Source organism: Phalangium opilio, unplaced genomic scaffold (genome assembly GCF_054372755.1).
Source record: "Phalangium opilio isolate 3A_F unplaced genomic scaffold, DU_Popi_V2 ptg000002l_1, whole genome shotgun sequence".
Taxonomy (NCBI): Eukaryota; Metazoa; Arthropoda; class Arachnida; order Opiliones; family Phalangiidae; genus Phalangium; species Phalangium opilio.
Genome location: NW_028324144.1, coordinates 6,263,821 through 6,290,335, shown reverse-complemented (window position 1 = coordinate 6,290,335; position 26,515 = coordinate 6,263,821). Strand labels below are relative to the sequence as shown.

The following is a 26,515-nucleotide window of genomic DNA, read 5'->3' as shown; positions in this document are numbered from 1 at the left end:
TATACATATATATCTATACATATATACAAGTATATATTATACAACGTCGCTCGCTGCCTTTCAAATTAGCTAAGAATCTAAGTACGGTATGATTCCCAATGGGGGAGCCAGTTACCGAGCTAAGTCTCTCCGCTTCGGAGATTTGCACGTGTCTACGCTGAACTCGCTTCACTGTGTCACGTGAATATTGAAACCTTTCAGTCCGATTTTGGTAATTAAAAATTTACCAAGCATAGATCTAGAAGACCCAGCTCGTTCGCTTAAATGAATTTAACTTTAGAAAACGGCCTAAAATTCCCGGGCTCGCTTCTACGCTTATAGAATTTGTTTCGTATCTGTTCGAACACACATTTTCAAGTCTTTTACTGCGATGCTTAACACGACGTGAATCTTAACGTTTCACCCTCATTGTTTCGGATTCTATAGTTTGGTAAATCCCTCTCTACCCAACCGGGTACCAAATTAAAACGTTCCGGGTACAAAGGGGAGTAACGTATAGTTTATTAAACGTATACTTTCAAGAAAAGGAACGGGAACTTTGATGAAAAGCCAAGGGTATTTACTCGGTTACTCACTTAAACTCTGTGCGTTTATGTGTGTCAGTCGAAGATGATATGGTTGATGAACTTTTTGTCAAATATTTATGAAGGGTTGTACGAACCCGTGTAGATAATTAATCAAATTTCAATATAGGATATACGATTTCTATTTGAAGTTTTTCATGATTCAAAATTCTAGCTTCCAAATTAAAAAAACTGTAAGACTGTCTCGCTTTTAAAAATTGTTATGGCTAAATTTTTTGGCTAATGTTGAAATATCTGCGCAGAACGTAAAGTTCGTGATTTCCGACTGTCCTCATTAGTCGAAGTGATAAGCTGTAACTGCTTAAGTTTAATAGTAATACATTAAAATTATAATTTATACATAGCAGGCGATTTGGTTAGCCTTATAAATGATCTAATTTACTTCGCATTTGAAATTATTTGAAGACTTAGTTATAACAAACATTAATTCGTTATATGATGACCGGGAAGGTGCATGGCAAAGCAACCAACCTTGCAGAGTGAATATTTGTTTAAGAACTTATCTTAGAACCAAAAAAATTTTGGTTCTGTTTGAAGTTGAATAACATCACATGCACTATCCATAACTTAACGCCCATTCAGACTGATCTAAAATATTATTTTAATGTTGGTGAAGTTCCTTTGCTCGCTTAATTAGACCGTTACACGCGTCAACGACAACGTAACGGATTCGCCCGTTTAGTTTGAAAATTTTAATTTTGTCAGGCAGTGTCGAGATAGCAGCACCTCGTTAGCAACTTTTCTTTAGTCATAGCTCACTCGATCACACCTTAATGACGCTTGATCGAGTGAGCTATTCTATAGCAGACGATAAGTTAAACGTTTTAGGATTCTTGGCAGTATTTGCAATTTTTTTATTCGGCTATTTTAGTGGTCAAAATTCTTAATTGAAAAATCACTTTATATGCGACTCGATTTAAGTCTTCTGCTTTCACGTCTGAACAGGAAAGTCAACATAACGCCGGAAACGTTAGATATAACTTTAGTCTGAATGGACCTTTAAAGTCTGGAAAGGCAAAATTTCTCAAAGGCCATAGTCTGCAAGACACGCCCAGTCTCGTTCGAAAGTGTTTCTGTTCCCCTTTCTAGATTCTCTAAAACTCGTCAGAAATTCTGAGAAATGAAGCGTGCTATCTTGCGGAATTAGCTCAAATCAAGTGTCTGAATCCTTTAACTTCTTAAACATGTCCTTTCAATTGAGAATCTTAAATTGTGTCGGAGTTTCTCACGACTTCGACGAACGGGGAGAACACAGATAGAGCTGTGACAGTGAAATAAGGGGGTTTTGTGGGCTGCCGCCTTAGTCATAGGGCAGTACCATTTCCTTGACTGATAATACCAGAAATTTATATAGATTAGCACTTGAGAATACCTGTCTTTCCATTGATCCAGTATCAAGTGATTTAACGCATTGTGGATGGGTTTTAAATTTTAGAAGGCACGACATTTTGCTTACGTGATAATCTTGAGGCTCATTATTAGCTAGCACATTAAAGCATGGAGGAGAATTGTTAGTAGGTCATTTGCGTCGATGAATATTACCCAAAATACCTTGCGCTAATGCTACAGTAGGGTCTTGGCCAATGTTGCCGCTCTACGGAATTTTTCAGAAAAAATGTATAGTTTTGTATATAATATATATTTACATACACAGAAAATATGTGTTAAAGATTTGAACACATTTTAGTGTTCCAAAAATCGAATATTGGGTTTCTTGCTATGTTTAAGTGAGTAAAAAGTGTAATTTGTTGAACGCTTTGCTTTATTTTGGTGTTCAACTTCTAATTTTTGTTTGCATTTGGAAAAATTGAAACCGTTGAACACACTTTCACACTGAACGCGTTTAAAATTTAGAAAAAGCAATCGCGGTCATTTGCTTTCTTGTTCTGTAACCATGCAGTTGAAGGCGTACTTCGAGTAATGTCAGAGATTGTGTTCAATTTCCTAACACATTTTTATCTGTGTACGATGTTACCATTGATCGGGTTACAGTTATAACGTTTTAGGCAATGTTTTTACCTTTTGATTTCTAAGTACCATTTATAATTTCTTGATCAATGATACCAGGAATGCATATTCTACTTGTACTCTTTAAGAAGCCTTAGACCCCAAACTAATATGTGATTGAAGACAAAGGGCTTGGAACTTTTCTTAACAGCCCTCTCCTCCCCCACACGTGTCATTGGCCAATCACATAAATTGGACAACCGTTGATCCTATCCCGTTCATAACACGCAGAGAAAACTTGTTTGCGTTATGGTTCAGCGCTGATAGGTTGCGGGAATCTCGGCACAGGTCGCTACGTCAATATCACGTGTATTTCTACCAGGGTTTATAAAAATCTGAAAAACATGGAATACCTGGAAAATTCAGGGAATTAAATAGTTGAAAAAAAAATCAGGGAAAACTCGGGGAAATAAATAATTCACAAAGATCAGGGAAAACTCTCGGGTTTTCAAGTGAAATTCAGGGAAATTAGTGAGGTTTGAGTAAGTTTGTTTTGAAGGCATTGCTTCAGCTATATAAAAACCACTCCCTTTGTTATTACCTCATAAATGGTGAAAAACATCGAAAAACTCGGGGAAATCTGTTTTTCAGAAGTTATATGAACCTTGTCTAAGTTCAAAAACATTATGCGTGACGTCAGAAGTGGCGATTTTACACGTTTAATTGAAGAAGAAAGAATAAAGATTCCAAATTTACGAATTCTTGATATTAAAACTGATACCGCAACCTTTTCATCTCTCAAGCATCTTTGGTGCAAGAGGTTCATTACTTGGAGGATAGCTGAGGCAAGAAGACCCATATCCGTCCTCCTAGTTTGTTTCATTAAGCTTCTTAGTCTCTTAAATTATTCATGGGGAGTAGAAATCGACAAATTGTTGGTGTGTGTGGTGGGCGCGCACTTAAAGTTTCGAATTAATCATGTTTGCAAAAGGGTGGAGAGCTCTTTATTTACGCTATAAAAAATTCGAAGATTTCTCTGTCCCCGTTATCTCCGCATCGAAAAATGAGAGGAAGTGATTCGTGGTATGGTATTTAACGCGCGTGTATTTTAATAAAGTTAACGGCTTATGAGTCTCGTTTGATTTATTATAGTGTTTCGGACCATCCCATCCTTTAATGGGTTGAAGGTTTCGAACTTATCGTGATTAATTACTCTGATTTCGTGCGTGCTAGATGAGAATTAATTAATTCGTGATATATGAGGAGATGCGCTCTCGCCCTAATTTTTATATTTTTTTACTCTTTTTTAAATTATATTTATATACTCTTTAATAATTTATATCCATTGAAAATTATACCTTCATTTTATTAAATATCGTTACTGGCAGCCTATCTAATGATATATTCTAGACAGTTAAAAGTGGGTAATTTTAAGCCGCCCGAAAGGATAAAATTATTTTCAGTTTTAAGGGTGTTTACTCTGATAAGGTTGGCATGGTTATGTCACGGAGAGGTATTACACTGGACGTATCTGTCTGTCTGTCTGTTTGTGCTTTCTTCTTCATCAGCTAATAATCAGTAAAGACAATCGTAATTTAACAGGATAAATACCCTCCCTATCCGCTATGTTAAATTACCACCCTAATTACCATGGTATTTACCTTTTTCGTAAATGACCAGAGAAAATCATAAATTAGAATTAATCTAGTAAATTATTACCCTAATTACTATGGTATGGTAATTACTGTTTTCGTAAATGACCAGAGAAATTCGTAATTCCAACTATGCTGGTAAAATTACGTGTGAATTATCATGATATATTACCGATTTAGAACCATACGAAACATAATATTCAATAACCCTTTGCAATATTACAAAAATTGTTGTTCAACGCTAAACCAAATTTTAAACGACCATGCCACGGAGAGGTATTACACTGGACCTGTCTGACTGTCTGTTTGCCCGTTTTTCTTCATCAGCTAATAATCAGTAAACCAAAACCGTAAACGAATTGAATTTAAAGTCTCCGGAAGTGGGTTATTTAAATTCTACCTATTTTATAGCCCAATAAACCTGGAGACATTTTTTATTATTTTAAAAAACATGGTTTTTCTAATTTAATCAAACCCTAGAAACATAGCTATAAATTGTTTAATTAAATTAGTATTTTCCACGAAAACCGCCTATAATTCGAGCTATTATTTTGAAAGGGAGGAAAGCGGGCTTGTTTCCGAATTGACGCCACTCTTAATATTAATAACCCTAATAGCCCAATTCATCATTTTGTGAATTAAGGTACAAGAGTATTCTTGTTAAAAATTAAATACCGTGACAGGATGGTATTGTGAGCATGGCTTGGGATCATATGTTTACAGAGTGGTTAAGCTATTTCACGAGGGGCAAATAGCTTCAACAATCTAATGGATTTCCTCAATGGCTTCCCCAACTAAATTGTTCTTTTAGCTAAGCCACCCTGTTTAGGCCAAAACAATCTTCATTTCGTACCTCCTTTCTACTAGTTTCTTAGTTTCCGGATAAAACTTTCGTGTAGCGGTATTTTTTGGTCCGAAACCTCTAATCTCTTGTAAAATTAGTGTAGGTAATAAGCAGAGAGGCCCAAATTTCCGTAATATACTATACGGTAGACTGAGTAGTCCGGGAGCTCACACTAACGTAGATTTTTGCTATTTTTCCATTTCGTAGATATTTTAACAAATATCAGTTATGAATATACTGTCTAGAGATGAGAGTCGGTAATTTTCCGTCCGTACCTTACTGGTAATTTACAAAATACGACCGTAAATTACCGATATATCATAGTGTAATGTTACAATTGTAAGTTACCCTTGTAAATTATCGAACATATTCCAAACTTTTGATGGACAGTCAAAACCTTTTTTGAGTAAAACTAAGTCTGCTTAACTGCCAATACCATAAAAATTTCAATATTCTACTTCGGAATCCAGATTTTCCTCAATTTTTTTTAATAGTTCGCGTTCTTTAAAGCACATTAACTGGGAATAAAGTGCTGGCAATTCAACGTATTACCACATTGTTATAGACAAAACAATAATTATACTTTTCCCAAAATCTGAATCAGTAAATTTAAAATTACGGTAATTTCACATGTGTAATTACAGTCAAATCAGTCTAATTTGATCTTCATTTCTAGCTTTCTGTGCCCGAGTAATATACCTTTTCTTTTCGTAAAATCATCCATTTCAAAATATTTTATTTCTGTTGGGGACTGTAGATTTAGTGTTACCCCTGGATGTAGGCTTTTCTTCGAATACACGTGTGCAGCGGGATAAGTATTTCTACAGGGGCCATAGGTTTAACATGGACTTAAAATTTCCTACGGGGCTGCTTCCCCAAGTCGCTTCAAGATTTTTTTTTATTATAATAACGTCTCGAGTCATTGATTGATAAAAAATAATCAATCAGAAAGAATACATCTTTCGACCTTTACAATATTTTGTGTTACATAACCTGAAGAATAGATTTATAGAAACATTTTTTTTATAAAAATATACTATTAGCATTGACAATTTTGGCTTGAAATTGTCAAGGAAAGTCGCACAGGAAAGAGGGATTTTGAAGTTGAATAATATTATAGAAACCCTGTACAATCATGACTAGATTCAAATAGTAACAATCGTAGCTCTGTAGCTGATCGAAATGTGGCACAGTATTTTCGCTCTCAAGGAAAACAGTCACTGACGCGAGTAAGTTAAAATAACGTAGCATTTGCTCCCGGACTATATGCAATATAAAAAGCAATTTTTCCCTGAACGTTAATGTTCTAAGGCACGAAAGTAGCGAATATAATTGGATTAAATTTGGAACTATGTCCGTTTCCTTCAGAGTAATAACCAACTAATTCTACAGTCTAGAATTATTGCGATTCAAGAGCCAGTGTGTTGAAAACCGTTAGCGCTGTTTTTTTCTTAACGTACAGTGCAGTTACGATATTTCTCGGCCTTCCCGTAAACTAACTTCATATACTCAAACATGGGTAGCAACCGTATCATAAACTGAATGTCTTGCGCGATATTAGGAACACTGCATTTCAGTTCTTAAGTTCGGTGCAGGAAAGGCCCAAAATTTATAATTCATTTACTAATTAAGGCAGTGTATTTAATTTTGCACGTTGAGAATGTACTAGTGATTTCAGTTTATGAAGAAATTCAATTTTACTTGCAGTAGTATACTGTTGTAATAGGCTAAGATAAATCATAAGTTTATCACCAGAAGTGGTCTTCCACCAACGGTTTTGCTTTATATACATTGTAGAATCAGCTCTGTCGATGTCCAAAATTTCTCTTGGGCCTTTTTTTTCGGTAAACGTTATGTTTTCAAGAAATTACCAGTACCAGAGTATAAACCTTCGCCGGCGACAGTCTAGATGCTATTCTTAACTCGTTGGTGTTATGTTTTGACGAAATTTAATTTACAGGCACTATAAGAGGAAATAATTGAGTAGTCTCAATATGTTTATTTGAAGAATTGAAATTACCCAAGTCATTGGTCATTGGTACATATTGGTAACCCTTTGTTTATCGAGCTACTTTAAACCTTCACGATGTTTGACGAAGTAGAATTGAATAGATCCCGTATGAATTACAGGTTTCGCTAAGATCAATTTAATTCAGTGTTTCACAAACGATGTGTAGTGAAATTAGAAAACCGCCTCGCAAGATTTTGTGATTAAATTAAAATTTTAAGTCAAGGTTCATAGACAACACTGAAAAATATATTGCCGAAAAATATGTATGCCACGAGTTAGTTTCAATTAGTTATTAGGGGGTTTCTGATTAGTCTGCAATAAATTAAGGGGGATGTTTTCTATGGCATTTTGCAGTCCGGGCCACTGTTTCAAGATTAGATTCGTGTATTTTACGGACGACCCCTCAAATTTAATTAAGAAGTTTCAAGGCAATGCAAACACCCTGTATACAAATAATCTCACTGACTCTAGGAGCCAGGTATAGTTACTTTATTTCACAAATGATATAAAATCATATTTCGTGAAACACTTTTCAAGTAACCAAATATGGAAAATGTTCGATATAAAATCATATTTCGTGAAACACTTTTCAAGTAACCAAATATTGAAAATGTTCGAAATATAATATTAGTTTTATATTTAAAATCAGGCCAAAGATACGTCGCAACTTGGAAAACATAGGGGAACACTAATTGGAAGTATTGCCATGAACCACTCATTTAATTTCTCTAGATATTATCCCTGCATAACCCCTACGATCTGTAATTATAGCCGAGCCGGCGAAGGTTTCAGCGCAATATATAAATATATTAGCGTTATATTTCGGATCGGATTTCGCTTTTGTTCATAAAGCCGATCTCAGTCGTAGAGAAGGGGTATCCCCCGGAGGTTCGAAATTTTACAAGGAAACGGCTGCGTGGGGTTTCTCGCGTTTCTTAGTTCCGCTGGCCGCCGTCGATATGGAAGGAAGGTGCTGGGAAAGAGGAAGGAGGGTCATTTTTCCACTATATATAAGGCCTTATACTGAGGCCTCATTAAAGAAACATATACCGGAGTTTGTTCATTATGTAAATTTTTAGCCCGGATGGGGCTAATGCAATATTCATGGAGCTCAAAAGTGAAACCCGGCATAAATCATTGTGGGATCGTGCAGGTAATTACGCTTTCCCAGGCCCTTTTACTGCATCCCCTATCTTCTTTAGGTTCTTTTTTCTCTTTCCTTTTCTTGCGAAACCTCATCTTATAGCCCCTTTTATAAACTCCTTTTCTCTTATACGCACTTTTTACTTCTTTCTTTCTTCGCTATCCTTTTGCTCTATCTTATATCAGACCAAATAACGGGAAAAGGGTTACGAAACGAAACGAGCTTATCACCATATAGACTACCAGCTAAGGTACCCACCGTTACCCGGGAATCCCGGGTGTTTTAAAGGTATGGAAAATGGGAAGAATTTCCTGTCTATGTAGGCACTAAACACTGGACCATATTCTTTTAATTCCCGTATTAGGGTTTAGGTTTTTTCCCTCGTGCTAAGAAGCCCCGCTTGAGGTAGCGCGTGTAGTTAACTCGGGTTTCGTCTGACGCGGATTCTTGCCGCGAGGGAAGTTCAGTTACCTGTGATGATGGCCTCCCCTCTTGTGTGTTAGTTTCCCTGCATGTGATTTATGGAATGGTCTATTGTCTTTTTTTTTCACTCGTTTCTGCATGATTATTTCTTTATTTCTTTTAAGAATGTAACCTTTTTATTCAATGAAACGATGCATATTTAGGGATCAAAGAAAAAAAATATTTCGTCTCGAATACGACTTTTTTTACCAGCTTAATTGCTAGGATTTCGCGAACCCAGCCTTGAGGAACTGAACAAAATCCTTCACTAGTGTTACTTATAAAGTTTGGCTAAATTCGGTAATGAATTTTCAATATGTATAGAGGGTAAACATACAAACAAACGAACACTCTCAATTATCTGTTTCAGAATTTGCATGGCCACAAATAGTTTTTAAATCGTTATAAAATGGAGTAGGAACGCACAATATCTGCTCACATGAAATAATAGACTCGCCTAGATAATTAGACCACAATTAGGTCAAACAATCCGTTAAAAAAATGTTCGTCCACCGGAAGTTGAACAAAATCTGTTTTGAAATCTCATTAGGGTATATTTATAGTTTATGGGAAGTCCATCATAATTGACGTAACTCGCCGCGTATGAAGTCGAAACTTATAATGTACATCTGGTCAGGGAAACTTCTGAAAAGTTAAAAAATATGCCTTAAGTAACCTAACTGAACCTGACCTTACCTGACCTAATCCAAGTCTGGCCTTACCAAACTTAACAAAACCAAGCCAAACCTGACCTTACCTAAAATGATCCAAAGCAGAAAAAACTCAATTTCTCCTATCCTGTACTAACATCACATAGTTTTTGTTCCGGGTTTTGGCCTACTTCCGGAGGTCGAATATTTTTTCCACAATTTTTTTCTAACTCCCCATGGTCTAATTAGTCAACAGGTAAGATCATTATTACCTGTGAATCGATATAACGCAATTGTAACCTAACTGCACACTCCAACTTCATTTACTCTTGGCCCTAGAAAAACTCCACCTCTAATATACATATAATATTTACCTTAGCCACTGGCGGGTGGGTACCTGGATCCTTTCTTTCTCAGAACGAGATAAGAAGAACGCTCGCGCTGTTCAAACTTAAGCGTAACATTGGGTTAGGTATATATAAAACTGACTAGAACCTATTGTAGATTATACGCTAGTCTTGTAAGTCTTAAACAGAGGAAAATGTTTGATCTTAAGAAAGGTTCCTTTCTTCTTTTTTCTCCAGAGCTTTATACCAATATACTTTGAAAGGTAAAGAGAAGAAAGGGGGTCGTTAAAATTTGAAAATTCGGGACATTGAGCAAATATCGAAATTTTTTTACCCTCCTATTCTTTTTCTTTGGTATGCGGGACTTGAATTATTGAAAAGGGTTAGGTACAAAATGAATTATTCATAATTTTATCTTTATAAATGACCGGGCGTTTTTTTATTCTTTTCTTTTTCAAATGATGGGGGGGGGCAGAGTTGTATTCAAATATTTTTTCCATAAAAAATGGGTTTTCATTTTTCTCTGTGCGAAATTAGGACAAGTTGAATTTTTAGTTTTACTATACGCAGAAGTCAAGTAGGCTTCGAATGTGTGGAGGATCTATTATATTTTCAAATGACGTCCAACTATTGATTGTCTAGAGATTGTATTTATATATTTGTAATTTATGTGATTATTAATGGTAAGGATTGTTATGATATAAAATGGCAAAATAGTAAATAGTATATGTAAATTTTGTTATTTTCTATTATTTATTCTATAAATAATGACATTTAATTCATGTTTTTAAGGAACGTTGCCTGAAGGGTCACAACCAGACCCTTATTTTACTGTACTTTTTGCAATATAATCTGATTTTACTGTACTTTTCGTCATGGAATCTGATTTTACTCCGGTTTTCGTCACAGAATCTGATTTTACTGTACTTTTCGTCATTGAATCCGTGATTTTACTGTACTTTTCGTCATTGAATCCGTGATTTTACTGCGCTTTTCGTCAAAGAATCCGTGATTTTACTGCGCTTTTCGTCAAAGAATATGTGATTTGACTATACATTTCGACATAGAATATGTGATTTGACTATACATTTCGACATAGAATATGTGATTTGACTATACATTTCGACATAGAATATGTGATTTGACTATACATTTCGACATAGAATATGTGATTTGACTATACATTTCGACATAGAATATGTGATTTGACTATACATTTCGACATAGAATATGTGATTTGACTATACATTTCGACATAGAATATGTGATTTGACTATACATTTCGACATAGAATATGTGATTTGACTATACATTTCGACATAGAATATGTGATTTGACTATACATTTCGACATAGAATATGTGATTTGACTATACATTTCGACATAGAATATGTGATTTGACTATACATTTCGACATAGAATATGTGATTTGACTATATATTTCGACATAGAATATGTGATTTGACCATACATTTTGACATACAATAAGTGGTTTGACTATACATTTTGACATACAATACGTGATTTTACTATACATTTCGACAGAGAATACGTGATTTTACTATACATTTCGACAGAGAATACGTGATTTTACTATACATTTCGACAGAGAATGCATTTATTTTATCATAGTTTGAGACAAAGATTTTGCTATTAGCTCTTTCTTCTGATTGTGTCTCAAGAATTTTACTATTTCGTGATTTCTCCCAAAGACCGATATTTCCTCCTTGTTTGAAATTAATTAAACAAAATGTTCAAAACCACATATTCAAAATTTTATTAACTAATTTCCTCTGTAATTTATTAAATGAAACAGAAAATATTAATCGTGTTTTTAAACAATACAAAACTCCATTGAAAAAAAAAAAAAAAAATCTAAATATTTGCCAAGCTTGCATTGATGGATTTTCGTCTATCTTATCCAGTCTCTCTCCCTCTCTTTCGTCTCTATCTTTTGCTTATTTGCTTCGACTCCGTCTCATTTTGCGAAGATTTTTTTCTTTCTTGGCCGCAATCACGTTGGATCTTTCCTTCCCTTCGGGGAATTTCGAGTAGTTTCTTTTATATATACTTGAGCTTCCACCACGCGCCGAGAAAGAGTAAATGACTGGAATATATTATTCAAAGATTTTCCCAGCTTGCTCTGTTTCGCCAGAAGAGATTCTATTCGCGTATGGCTTTATCATAAATAAGATATCAACTAAAAGTATGATTTCCCTTCGAAATCGAATTTAGAAATGAATTCATATTCAACCTGAGTAAAGTAGAAAAGAACCACTTCATAGCGTCGTGCTACCACGGATTTTGCTTAGCCCAATATTATATTTGTAAAAGTCGTTCATTAAATGTTGGTAACAGAGACCTGCACGGGCCGAGTTTTTCAGGCCCGGCCCAAGCCCGGCCCGGTTTTAGAATTTTGAATAAGCCCGAAACCCGGCCCGAGTCCGAGTACATAGTTGGTTTTTCGGCCCGGTCCGGCCCGGCCCGTTACATGCATTAACCAAGCCCGGCCCGACACATTGAATGAATTGAACAAGCCCGGCCCGGCCCGGCCCGTTACACGTAGTTCAGTTGTAATTTTTATATTTTTTTACATAAAATCAATTATTTGAATTCATATTTGCTTTAGCGTCGTGTATTATTCATTTCTTTTGATAATTGTTCGTCACATTTGTTCTTAGAAGCTTATACTCATTTAAATAATCTTTCATTTGAACTTTGGATTAAATGAGAATCAAGTTCGACCCGGCCCGGCCCGGCCCGTTAACTTCCAAAATTTTAAAAGCCCGACCCGGCCCGGCCCGTTAATTTCCAAAATTTTGAAAGCCCGACCCGGCCCGGCCCGATACAATTTTCAAAAGTGGAAAGCCCGGCTCGGCCCGACCCGATCGGGCCGGGCCTCGGGCCGGACCGGGCTTGAGCCCGGCCCGTGCAGGACTCTGGTTGGTAAATATTATTTTATTTTTTTAGAATAAATTAGAGTAAGAGGAAACCCTTTACTTTGTGTTTTCAAAACTTTGGTGACATCTTCATGAAAAAGACTCCGTTCTGACGTCACCATGTTTCTATAGTATTTCAACTGCGCAAGCTTCACGCTTAACAAAACAAAACAAATGACAATTTCATTATTTATTTACTAATACAATTTTATCATGTTGATTAGTAATATATCAGGTATATTACCATAAATTTTTATCATTTATTTTAATATTTTGAATCGTAGAGTCTAATAGACTATAAACATTCACAAGACTAATCTATTTTTCCCCCAATTGATTTCTGAGCACAATTTGCATACAAGAAGAGCTAAGGCGCAGGAATACATAACATTAAATCGCACAAAAAGGGTTAGGTTTTTATCAAGTGTTTTTGCACGTGAATATAGCCCAATATTCCCAAATATGTATAATATTAACCTTATATTTATTGCAGAAGTATAGGACTGATAGTATCGGCATTTTCCATGCGAATTTGCGAAAACCGTTTAAACAGACTCCCGCACTATCTTTGATTAACCCTATTGTTACAAACCGGAATAATGTACTATGATTTTCATCTTTGTTTGGGCCGGGTTACGGGTAAAGATGGAGATCATGATTTCTGATTTTGTCAAATCAGACACCATGACTCCAGTAGACGCATCGTTACTTTAAAAACGTTCGCAGCACGCAAGTAGAATTCTGGCGAGTCTGCTGGTCTTATGGTAAAACTTGTGAATAAAATACAGGGTTAAATGCAGGAGAAAAACACTTATTTTGAACTACTCCTGCAACCAAAACAGTCCTTTTATTTAAAGTTTTAAATTCAGTGTCATAGGTCAGACATATCATACTCATTATTTATCCATTGACAGCAGAGCTACATTTAACAAAATGAGTCGTACATAATTTTGAATTTTAAGAAAGAGTTCGGCTTATATTTAGAATGTTACTTCTGGCTTTACTTATACGTATATGTATGCTTTACTGGTTTTTCATGGACTGGGAACGTACGCCGTATGCTATTGGAAGAGCCTCATTTCGGTTTTCTTCCTTTTTTTTTTCGTTAGGAAATATAAACTTCCTCTCGCACCTCTCAGGGCCAAGAATGTAATATTTTACTCTCGATAACAAGAAAACTTTTTATGGCGAGGTTGCGAACTCTTGTCTCTTAGCATGAAGCCTCCCTTATTCCCTCTTTAATGTAGCTTCTACTCCGGAATCAAATTACTTCGGCTGTGAAGTTTTCCTTCATCCTTATTCTTTTTATTTTTTTTTTCTTGACTAAATTCTTGCTTTTCTTCTCAGTTTCATTTTCTGCAAAAACGGACTGAAATTCTGGAAATTTTTATATTTCCTAAATACTTTATTTCATAGAAGAGTTATGGCCTAAAAGTGACTTTACAATTTCACAGGCGCATTTCATCAACGCTACTTAATAAAATTATTTTAAGAGATTTAATTCAGGAAATTTGCAAGCATCAATTATTTCTCCATTTAGGAATGGCCATATTGAGAGATAAAAAATGTAACTTCATCGATGGAATGATACAATGTGTCTTCGTAACTACCGTTCAACAATTAGTACCTTAATCTTCAGAGTAGAGATGAGAAATTACTTTAAAATGTTATGAAAAAATTAAATTAATTACTGGTTTGTCTATAGTAGAGGTTAACGGTAATAGTTAGTATAGGGCGCTGTCGGTTAGTACCTTAATCTTCAGAGTAGAGATGAGAAATTACTTTAAAATGTTATGAAAAAATTAAATTAATTACTGGTTTTTCTATAGAGAGGTTAACGGTAATAGTCAGTATAGGGCGCTGTCGGTTAGCTGTGGCATAGGGGCTAGCCACCACCATTGTAAAGGCGTTAGATAAGTGGCAATAAGTCGCAAGATGACTTGGTCCAATTAGCTAGCTGAACTAGTAAATTCGTACATTTGAATTTTGAACTCCTCTTCACAGTTTCCTCTTATTGGAATAATTGAGTTCTTGATAAAAAAATGGTTTACATTTTTGACATTGCGGTTTGAAAAGTGTGGGTGAAAACACGTTGTGCAGTAAAAATTCATTACCGAATTTCACCAAATTTCCAGGCCCTGGCAAAGCTCGGTAGCTTGTAGCTAGTTACTAAATACATATTATCAAGATATCTATATACAAAACTAGTTTCAGTATCATTTGGTATGCAAATTTCAATAATATATCAAAGTTTGGGAAGTTATTTAGAAATTGTACACTTTAAATTTTAATGATGCCTTTTATGTAAAATTAAGGTGCAATTTAGCGTATAGTTGAAGCTTTAATTTTATTCCAGTTTAAAATTTTCTGTTGTAGAATGCGTTTGGCCTTGGCTGTACGAATAGTTTCGATAAATTAAAGCCAAAGTTACTGAGTTTTGAAATTCCTTTAAAATTTTAATACCTCAAAGTCCCGTTCCCGGTGTCGGTTATAGAGTCGCACGTCTCTTACGCCTACTTCCGGTTGGTTGAAATATCCGAATATTTCCATTTCCCGGGCAGGAACCACCCTCGGTAATAAAGTATTAATTATTACTAAAGACTGGGCTCGTTAGTTTTCGGACCTTTAAATTTTGCTCTCGGTATAATCCCGGTAATGACTTCGCTATAACCGTAATATCTTCATCTATCTATATAACCACGTCGGTATAAGGCGCCCTCTCCTAGCTAGTTCGGTCGCCTTTCCTGCCCAAACTTGTAACTTCTCTCCCTTTTCATAATTACTCTCGTTCGATAACTTTGCCCCAATAATATATTCCTTGATGTTTATATTGTAAATATGAAAACAGAACGGGCTGCGGGGAAATTGCACAGACTTCGAACTTTCGTCGTTGGCCAGTTTTGATACTTTTGCCTATATCAAGGGCTCCCTTTAAACAAGGTGCTTTGAAATTTAGTTGAATGTAAGGAAAATTATCCATTTTTCAAGATGGCCGTGGATTCACGCTAATATTTAAAGTTTGGCTAATATCAGGCAAACTACATATGTCGATCAACTCTTTTAAATTATACCCAAGTTATCCCTTAGAAACCATATTAATTTTATGTAAGTAATTTTAAATCAAAACCGTACAAGCGGTCAGTATATTTAATCTTCAGAGGATCATAGTGATTTTTAATAGGATAAAATGTAACGTGCTACTTTTGACCCTTAATTAACGCCAATTTTTACCCTTTTAATTTATTTTGTGCGTAAATATTTTCAAGTATTTCAAATTTATTAATATTAAATAGAAATCGAAAGTCGATTGTAAGAAAAAGTACAATAATTCCTTCGTTAAATTATCGGTAATATATTGCAACTGACTTGCCGAGCTATTTGAAATTGGCTCAATTTTTGAATCCTATAATTAGTAAATTCCCTTTAAATTATCGAATATAATTTTTGACCAGATTAAATTACCATTCGCTAAAAATATAAAAAAGAACAATTACCGGGTACCTTAACATAGTAAATTACGCTATCCTATTAATCGGTAATTTAATCTGTATTTGGGAAATTCCGGTAATTTACATCCGTTTCTGGTAAATTTTCACCCTCATTTGTACTAAAAACGGGAAAGCTTTCGCAAAATTTTCATCGCATTGCTCGTAGAAACACCGATATAATAAACTCCTCTTCACCGTCTGAATATATGGAAACATCTAAAACTTTTCGTTTAGAGACATTATTAAGGCACCAGGTTTTCTCTCTGAGATCAAATCAGCTTCCAGAGACGACTTTCCATCCAAGATATTGGGCAAATATTACTAAAGCATAAGGGATATTCGCAGCTTTGTAAACAGTGCTTCCGGTTTCAAGGATGATCTATGAGATTATTGCATTCCCAGAATTCAAAATCTTTAATTCTTTAAGTCTCAAAGCAAATACATTTCAAATCTTTGGCCGATTCTATTTTGAAGGTCGCATTTGTTTAGAGTTGGATGCGCATGTATCACATAGTATCAAGAGTATCTTGGACTACCAACTTAAAAAACCGGGCGTTGCCTGTCAGGTTAAAAGATGGCAACATGCATGTTCAGCCCCATATACTGTAAAACCTGTTTACAGGTCACAACGAACCAGCAATTAGAGCTAGAAATTAGGGATCCATTCGGACGATAGTTTGGGGGGCATTCATTGACTGGATTTTTACACGTAGGATGTAGCCCCCTCAGGCTACCACCTGGCGTCGCCACTGCGAACCAGTGTAACAAATACTAACGAAATGTCTTGATACGTGCGGACGATTTTCTATAAAGAACGTACTAAACAACTCTGGCCGCCATTTTTCAAGATGGCCGCGAATTCGAAAAATATTTCTTAGAGTGTATATCCTACTTTTGAGTGACATCAGTGCAAGTATTTCAGCTTCGTTGTTTTTTAGACAGTCAGGACTATTTCATTTTGAGAAATAAATCTTTTTCATAAATTAATTATTACTGTGAAATCTTGTAAACTAAAATCATAGGCACACTTTCAAGTTTTACGGATGTTATACAACATTTTCATGTCTACGAACTATTTCTGTCAAAAATTACGTAATTTCACATTATTAACTTCATTTCCTTACATAAACCAGTCAAAAATAATTTTAATGAGACTTCCTAAATACTAGAATGAATTAACGGATTTTAAAATTCTATTGCTTTCAATTCCATGTTTTTCCTGTACATGCAACACAATTTAACTATATCTTCGTTACATTCAAGTGACTAAGTATATTTATTATTTCATATTTTAGCATGCTTGCGCCATATTAAACCCCCATGCAGTTTCTCTACTGACAACTAACTCCCTAAGACGGAGATTGTTGTTAAAAGAGAGTTCGCGTAACACAATGGCCATATAGCGAAACTTAAGTTCGGTTATTAGAAAGTCCAAAAATAAATGCGGAATCCGCTGGCGTCGTAAGAAAGTCTAGAGAGGGAACAATTCAGCCGAACTGAGAGTTTCTCCAACTGTCATAACCCGCTGACAGATATTAAAATCCCGAGCTCCGCGTACGAAATACTCGAGATTTGTTCGGATCGTCTCGCATTTTTCCTAAGAGGTTCAGATAGTTTTGGTTTATAAAAAGGAAAGAGAAATACCAAAGTTTGGGGAATAACAGTATACCATCCTACTTGTAAAACTAAAATTAAAGAACTTGACACTGAAGTGCGCAACGCATTGTCCATGCTGTAATTGCGGTGGAAGATACGAAGAAGTCAAGGAAGTAATTTACTGCAACAATTTAAGAATATCCTATGAAAAACATTAACATGTACAAAAATGGGCCAAGCCTCGCCTCATGCCCTTTCCGCCGTAAAACGTTCTGAGATCCCATGTAGAGCCAAGTCTGCCTTTTTGTTCTCATTCAATCGCCAATTGAACAATTATGTTATAAATTAAGTCCTTTTCCTAATTAATAACCAATATTCTTTGACTCTATCATTATTTTACATCTTTGTTCGTATCAAAAATATCGTGACTTGGCAATCGCGTGTAAGTAATATTAAAAGGGAGTCGAGGGGATATTCACTAAATCGTCACCGATTTTAAAATAATCGAAGTGATGTTCACTAAATGGTTTATGGCCGTGTGGATATGTACAAGTTTATAAGGCGAGTTATGCATAACCCTACGTACACGTTTATAAGGTAATTACATGCGATTGCCAAGTCACGATATTTTTGATACGAACAAAGATGTATAATAATGATAGAGTCAAAGAATATTGGTTATTAATTAGGAAAAGGACTTAATTTATAACATAATTGTTCAATTGGCGATTGAATGAGAACAAAAAGGCAGACTTGGCTCTACATGGGATCTCAGAACGTTTTACGGCGGAAAGGGCATGAGGCGGGGCTTGGCCCATTTTTGTACATGTTAATGTTTTTCATAGGATCTCACTTCTTTTTGTAGACCCTCTCGTTATACTTCAGTAGTTATATTAAAACAAGACCCTCTCGCTGTACTTCGTTTGCCAATATAATTGCTAACGCTTGTCCATATTTACGCTGAAATACCCCTTTCGACCCATAGAGAATATACAAAAAAGATAGTACGCTATATCCTAATATAAGAATGTAGTATCAGTTACATCCTTTACGTCCTTTCAACAAGAACACACACTATTTCTGATGAAAAGACGACAGCGCCATCTAGTTTTAAAATAAAGAACTAAAGGACAATTTTATAAAAATTTCGGGATGTTTTAATTTTTCTGTGCTTTATAAAATAAATGAAAACTAAATCCTGAATTTTAAGTTTCTATCTACCCTAGAAGTACCTTAGAATTTTGATGATCGGTGAGTGAGTGAGTGACAAAATAAGGTAGATTTCACCATCGATATTTCGAAAAGTATATAGGGTAGGAACTTGAAATTTGGAAACTATAGCTACGATTGACAGTCCTCGCGGCTAGCAAAATTTCAGACTTTTATCTATACCCATCACGAAGTTACAGTGGTCTTAAAAGTGCCGTGAGTTGCTTCGAGAAAAGGATGTCAGTGCTCGACTTGGCGGGGAGCACTGCCGTGCTCCCAGATGTTTATTTGCTTATTTCAGTAGTAATAGGAAATAACTGAAAATGAGCCTGCAAAGCATTGTTTCGAAAATGCTGTGTCACTACACGTTACTAAGTCATGAGATTTGAAATCTGTGCTGTGATATTTTCAAATGAGATATTAATTTCGAGTCAAAACTTGTTAATAGGATGCACAGATAAAATTGACATAATATATTAGCGAAGTAATTTAAGTCTATTATTGGCATACAAATAATTATTCACACTTACTCTAGTTCACAATGCTTACCACAAGCTAAAAAATTATATTTTTATCAAAGATTTCGGCCGTATATGCCCTAGAAGAAAAGTGAAGAAATTGTTGAAAATATGGTTCTCGGAAAAAAAATCACATGCAAAGATGTGTCACGTTATTGATTGAGTGTTTATTCTTGATGCACAGTCACAATTTGTTACCTAATTTGACGAAACCACCCGGTTGCTATCAGTTACTCTGTAGGAAAAGGTTATTGAAGTAGTTGGTAGAGTTCTTCGATGTTGGTGTTTCCACAAGCCCCTGAATAAAACATCTTATTCTAGACCCATGCTATTTACAACAATAAGGTATTTCGCATATATGGGTGGATCCCAAGACTATTTAGTGTTTAATGTCTACTTAAACCGGAAACTCTTCCCGGTTTCCACTCCATTAAAACACCAGGTAGTATATTTATAATCGGACAACAGATGTGTCACATTGCACCAATGATAGCGCAGGCAACGTGTGGTTCTCAATTTTTAAATCTCATACCTTTATTGTTATTCTTTACTGAAAAGACATGTTCTCTCTGCAGTGGCTAGGAATGTTAATACACGAAAAAACTGACTTCATTCACTCATGAAATATCAAAAAGTAAATTCTGTCAACTACGATTTTGTCCTGGCAAAAAATTTCCAAGTTACCCTTGCCTAAAATGGCTTTTTTTTTCGTTTTCTCACGGGTTTTTTTTTCATTTGGAATACTCTCGAGCGCACCATATAAGCAAGACCAACTTTCGGTAACACCCGACAAGAGTCAATTTTCTCCGTATCTATAGAAACTAATATAAAAAAACGAAATAGCTTTTTGGCGCTTTTCCTACTTGCTAGGAGTTCTTCTTTACTCACTCTTCCCCGCAGAGTATCTCCATGATGATGGCCAGAGTTCGAATAAGAGTGTTTTTTTATCCTTCTCAAAAGGATTTTGCAACGTCCCTATTCGATGAAAAAATAATCTATACAACGTACGCTGTTTTCAGTTGATGTCTGGAAATCTCCAGGGAAATCTTTCCGTTAAGAATTCTTCTTTCTTTAATATTTAACAAAATTTCTTGGTCAAAGTTTTAGTTTCACATTTGTTTTCCGTAACATTGATAGATGGTTTTTTATTTTATTTTATGCCTTGGACGTATGTTTTCTCGACCAATATCTTAAAATATTCGATTTATTGAATCATTCGTTTGTAAGCTCTTTAGAACCGTTTTCACACTTACATGGGAAACCGGTTCGAAGTGATTCAATGCGCTTTGGTGTGAACCAAACTACATGATATTCTATTTTGATGTTGCTTCGCGAATGAATTTCAAGCGGATTTGAAGCAACTTTCTAGATTTAAAGTCATTTTCACGGTTCACCTTGAATGAGACTTATCTTATGGCTATTTTCACCTGCATTGGCAGAGAGCCCTATCGCAAGCATACCATTGAGAGAATAGGATTTTGTAATTGGCTCCAATTCAGCTAATATTTTAATCTGTTCTTCTAGCCAAAGCCCATAAATACCTTACAAACGTTCAGATAATTTCAGAAAATGTTGTCACGATATATCGGGTTATATTAAGGGATTCAAACAATACCAAAGTCAAGTGTGAACAGTTCTGATAATCGAGATGTGTTTCTTGGAAGTTGGTTTTGCGAATCAGCTTTAAGTGAGTTTGAACTGTGGAGACTAGTTTCTGAAGTCATTTCAGCATTTTTAAACTGCTATTGGGGTTTTGCTGCGTTTACCATTTATTGAAAATATGAGGTGCAGTAGCACCGGGTGTGGGTCATTGATGACTTCAACAGTTTTCTCTTGAAAATTTTCATTAAACGCCATTATAATAACTCTCTAATCTATGCTCTCGAACCGAGGCCTTCCTGTTTAGGTAGAGTTTTCAATAGCGAAAGTGACTCCTAAGTTATGAAAAAATATATTCCCAAAGCCATTTTTTGAATAAGACCAAGACAGAAAAGGTCGAAGCAGAACAGGCAGTTCTAACAAAAGTGTCTTAAAGTATGAACATAGTCTTGTTGAAATGCTTTGAACCGGTAAGGATGTGAGTCAGTTTCGACCAACCGGTGCACAACTGTTTTACAGGGAAGTGTGAACGTAGCTTTAGTAAAATATATATTTCTAACGTCTCTAGACATTTTAACCTAATAAAAATATTATATTGAATTAGTACTTGATGAAATTACGCATAAATTAAAATATTAGAATTAGGAAACTTATCTGATAATTGGTATCTGGTTAATATTAACAATATTACCCTAACTTTGCATATTAAAATTCAATTCCAATATAGGCTTAGCTATGTATACGAATTTATATACCCGAATAATTGACCTAATATTTTCTCATTGGAAACCAAGCGGTATTAATATAATGGTATATGGAGTAAGGCTATGGGGAGGGAAATATGTCAGCGGGAAAGGTCGCTCGCTGAATATATTACCAGAAGGCAAACAGGGCAAACGGCTGGCCAAGAATGAAAGCTTTATTGAATCGCGGTGTTGAAACCATCGACCGCCTACGTATATAAGCCTCACTTTAATATATCGCCCCAAGGAAATGGCTCATAGAAGACGTCGTATTAGATTTACCTCTAGAGATATTATAAAGATACATTATACAGTGTGGGAGAGGTTAGACCAACACTTATTTTGTTCTGGAAATCGCAGTATTGTAGACTGAAGAAATCGATATGGTAAATTGTAGAACTATGAAATGTACAATTACAAATGAGAAACCGGTAGTTAACAATTATCACCTACTAGCTGTAACTCGCGGCGTCACTCGCGTGTAATAAGAACTTCCATCAAAATGGTATAAAGAATGGGTAGATTTTACTGATGACTAAAATTTTTGTAGCACCCTAGGAGCGAAGGCACTCGGCGTTGTCCGTCAGCCCGTCGGGACATTTTTTATTACTTTTTATGCGGACATAATTCCATAAAGAGGGTTTTTTTCAAGTTTTTGGCCGCCATTTAAAAAGATGGCGACAAATCGAACCCAAAAGACCATTCAGCCCGTCTATAGGTTAAAGGAAACCAGTGTACTTAATATTAGTTGCATAGAGAAGATTATTTATATTTCTGGGTGCCATTTTTTAAGATGGCGGCAGATTGGAAAAATCTTTCTTAGTGCGCGCCTACTACGTATGAGTAACGATCCTGCAAAGTTTCTGCCTTCTAGGACAGGCGGTTTGGGCTACGCGTTGATTATCAGTCAGTCTGTCAGTTAGTCAGTCAGGACTTAGATTTATATAGATATAGATTTACTTAATGTAGATAATTCAAAGTTAAGAGTAAATTGACGTTACTAATACATTTTGGCCACTTAAGGAACGCAATTCGTTAGAAGGGCATTTTGATAGCTTCAAAATGAGTGCGAAGACATGTAACCCTGTCTTGAAGAGAGCCGACACGAAGATGGTAGACATATCAAAGATTTACGATGCTCTTTTGTTTTTCAACCAAGAATTTTTACTTTCAATCGCTATTGGTAAAATACGAAAGTTCTTTGTTTCATTTTAATGCAATACCCTCCCAGTTTCATTGGACTGCAGTTTAATATACCTGTTTCTCCAGTCGGCAATATAGCGGACGGAATACATGACAGTTTGATCTCTTCCATACTATTTTAAGGAATATATATTAAAGTGATGTTCAATAAGTTTCTAGAATTTATTCCATAGCGTTTTAAAGGACGAGTTGCAACGTTTTCGACTTTTCGTTCAAACTATAGACAAATTCATAGTCGGATACAGGTGTTGGAATTCATTTAGAAAATTATGACTCGAACAGTTTATAAACGTAATCAATGTTTTGGCTTTAAAAAATCAAATATTATGTAGTCTTGCATAACACAAGGCTATTTTAGAATCGAGGAATAATTCGTTCATGCGGACTCGCGAAGTAGTTAAACTGAAGGACTGCCTATATTGGCTTACCATAACTCAAATCGAAATCCTCATTGCTTACACCAAAAATGCCGTTATTCAAACTGTAAATGTACCATTTCGATGGAACTATGAGGGAAAAGTGTTAAAACCATGTCTTCCATCGTTGATAGTGGGCATATCAATGCCTAATTCCCTTACCAATCTTTACCGTCAAACGCAAAGGAAACGATGCTAAGGGTCAAATCGATGACATTGGAAGTATAGCACCCCAATATAATTGGGCCACTAAGAACGGATTTAAGCTTATTAGCTTTGTCCCCATACTGTTATTTATCTTTAATTACTCTCTGTGAAGATAATTGATAAATACTGATGATATCAAGCGCTTATTTTAAAGTTCAGGTCGAATTTCACAGGTCTGCTGTATGTCATAGCGATTTATTTCGTCGGCGCAGTGTTGCGATTCTAATACAAAATAAGTGTTATACGCTGTATATTCTAACTGTTAAACGAGAATATTGTGAGGCTTCTCCTTAATATATGTCTCATACGTTTCCTTCTAAAATTTCTGTCTTTTCTATTCTGTAGACGCATCGCCTGTTCTGGACAGCGTCTTTGAAGAGCAAACGCTGCATCCCGGAGGTCCAGTCTCTCTCAAGTGTTCCGCTACCGGAAGCCCTCTGCCTCAGGTAAATACGAAAAGGGATGATTCTCCTTAGCCTTAGCGTCCAGGACCTCTTTCTTAACTCTTCTTGCCGCATCGCTGCATTTACCGAGCACCCGACATATTTCATCTCCGTAGAGTAAACACTAGCATTTTTTTTCTTCGCTAGTCTCGTCTCCTGTTCTATCGGTTTATCCATTGACAAAGTAATAGCGAGGACAGAGATTTTAAGGAGGCCTTTGAAATTATACCCGAAACTGTAATTTAACCCCGGTTTGAAGAAGACAAATAGAGACACCCAAAATGGCTTCATATTTAAACTAAAACAAAAGCTCGTACATAATAGCAAAAAGTATACTTCTTTGACACATCCTCGCGCTATGTAATATGAGAAACTCCCTGACCATATGAAAGGTGTCGATCCCCTCTGCAGATGATTGTCTTCACAAACGTTGCACAGGGAACTTGCGTGAATAGGCCCAATAAAGATAGAATAGGCTCACCAAGAATTAACGTTTGGATTTTCACCATAGAGTACTATTTTCTGTAAAAATTTGACCTTCAAAAACCTCTTCTATGATTGTGTGGTTCGTGTAGAGGTTTAGAGAAGGGTCTTTCGTTCCTTTTTTTTACATGGCATCTAGAGCCAAATTCTAGGAACAATGATCGAAGTCCACTTTGGTTTTTATATATGAAGTTTTGCCAAAACTCATTTCAGGGTTGCCACAGTACTTTCAAAATTACTGACAATATCAGGATTTTAAAATTCGTGTCAAGAATAGAAACTGAGTTTTTTATAACCTTAATTTTCAATAAAAAGGTGCTTAATTATGGATATTCATAAATTTTAAAAAACCCCAATATAGAATAGATCTTTCTTAATCTTAACAGGCTATGGATCCTCGGACTCAACCTTGAATAACTTAACCAAACCACTTCTAAAACCTTCCTCTAGTCTTATTGATATCAACCTAATGTTTGGTCAAATTCAGTTTCAAAATGTGACCGTGCATAAAGAACCAACGTACAAACAAACAAAGCACTATCTCATACTCCATAACAACGAGAATTTCTAAAATACGTTAAGCGTACAAATACGAAACTTAAAACATGCTCGGTTCAATCAGAGTTTGACAGAATTCGATTTAGTACCAAAGTACATTTTTTATGCTTCATAACATGGAACCTGTCCTTTGTGATAATTAGTTTGTTTTCCTTCTCAAACCTAAACCCAACTTTGGCTTAAGGAAACAACGGTTTGGTTATAAGAAAGATTCCTTTCTCAGCTAAGGAGAAATGGATATGAAAAATATATTATGTACGGTGAAATTTACTCGCGGAAGGACCCTTCCCAGCAATCGATAAATCCAACAACTTTAGGGGGAAGAAAAAATTTAGCAAAGAAAAACGCACCACCAGTGGTTAACGTTTTGAATTATGGCGAAAATAGAGACTGCGGATTGATGGGATGTATCAATTTTGATCATATACCCGCCGTAAATTCTCATCTTATGATAGAAGCTCATCACTGAGAGAGAGGGGGACTCAATCTAGACAGGATGAACAACCTCTTAAATATTAATTGCCTTTAGATATTGAAGATGGGAGACCGACAGTAAACAACTTAAAAAGTAAATTTTGTGAATTTCTGAAGAAAAAAAATAACATTTTGGATGGTAAACAACACACTACAAGCAGTTCAAATCCCATCAGCCCTGTAATTCCCAAAGGCGTTTTTTATCAAAAGATCAGTTTTAAAAGAAAATCGGCTCTGATTCGAATTGCGTTCAGATATTCACATAAAGTAACATTTTTTTTAAACTTTGTTAGCTCTTTAGCTTTTAACTTCCGGGATAAAAGCGCCTTGGGAATTGTTCTTTTAGCTACAATCAGAATCAGAAAATTTATTCAGAACCAGAATTTCAGTATCATAACCATGGTAAGCACGGCCTTGCATCTTTTATAATTGGGTCGAGTTTAGTGTATTGCTCATGGAAGGGCGTCTCATGGTGGAATTAGCCGTACTGTTTACTGTGATCTCCGCTTTACTTGCAACCGAGACAAGTTCCAGTTCCAACGAAATAGCCTTAAATAAAGATTTATCAACAGTTAGATTAATTTTGCATTACAACTGATTGAAGGCCATGAAATACTACCTTGACTTCTCGACATTTTGAAAAAAGTTCAGAAACGCATAGTAATTCTGACTCTTCGAAATTATGCATAGTCATCTTCCACGAATTTATATATAATATCATTTAGGAATGCAATTGATCGAAGCTTGAAATGATGAACGCATTGTACTTGCATGCGTTTAAACTCTGGCACATAAATACATTATTTTTCGAACGTAAAGCTTACTACACATTGGAGTGTTTTGAAGTGTTGCGTAGGGACGGTAGGGTATGCGTTTTCCGGCGTGTCTAGCGTTGCCAGATGTCGCTATGGGCGTAACGCAAGCTTTGACGCGATTTTTCAAACTCATTCGATTCGCAAAGCGTCAAACGCGCCCGTGTGTAGTAACCTTCACAATTT

The 26,515-nt window shown here is 35.6% G+C and overlaps 1 protein-coding gene across 3 annotated transcripts in view; it reads left to right on the top strand.

Moving 5' to 3' along the window:
* Positions 1 to 26,515, top strand: part of LOC149718443 (cell adhesion molecule Dscam1-like) — a 451,194-nt gene that overhangs the window by 158,895 nt on the left and 265,784 nt on the right. For all 3 annotated transcript variants that reach the window (XM_089845167.1, XM_089845151.1, XM_089845159.1), the window contains exon 7: positions 23,905 to 24,005. In XM_089845167.1, coding sequence (XP_089701293.1) covers positions 23,905 to 24,005 — 101 coding nt within the window. The remainder of the gene's footprint in view (positions 1 to 23,904; positions 24,006 to 26,515) is intronic.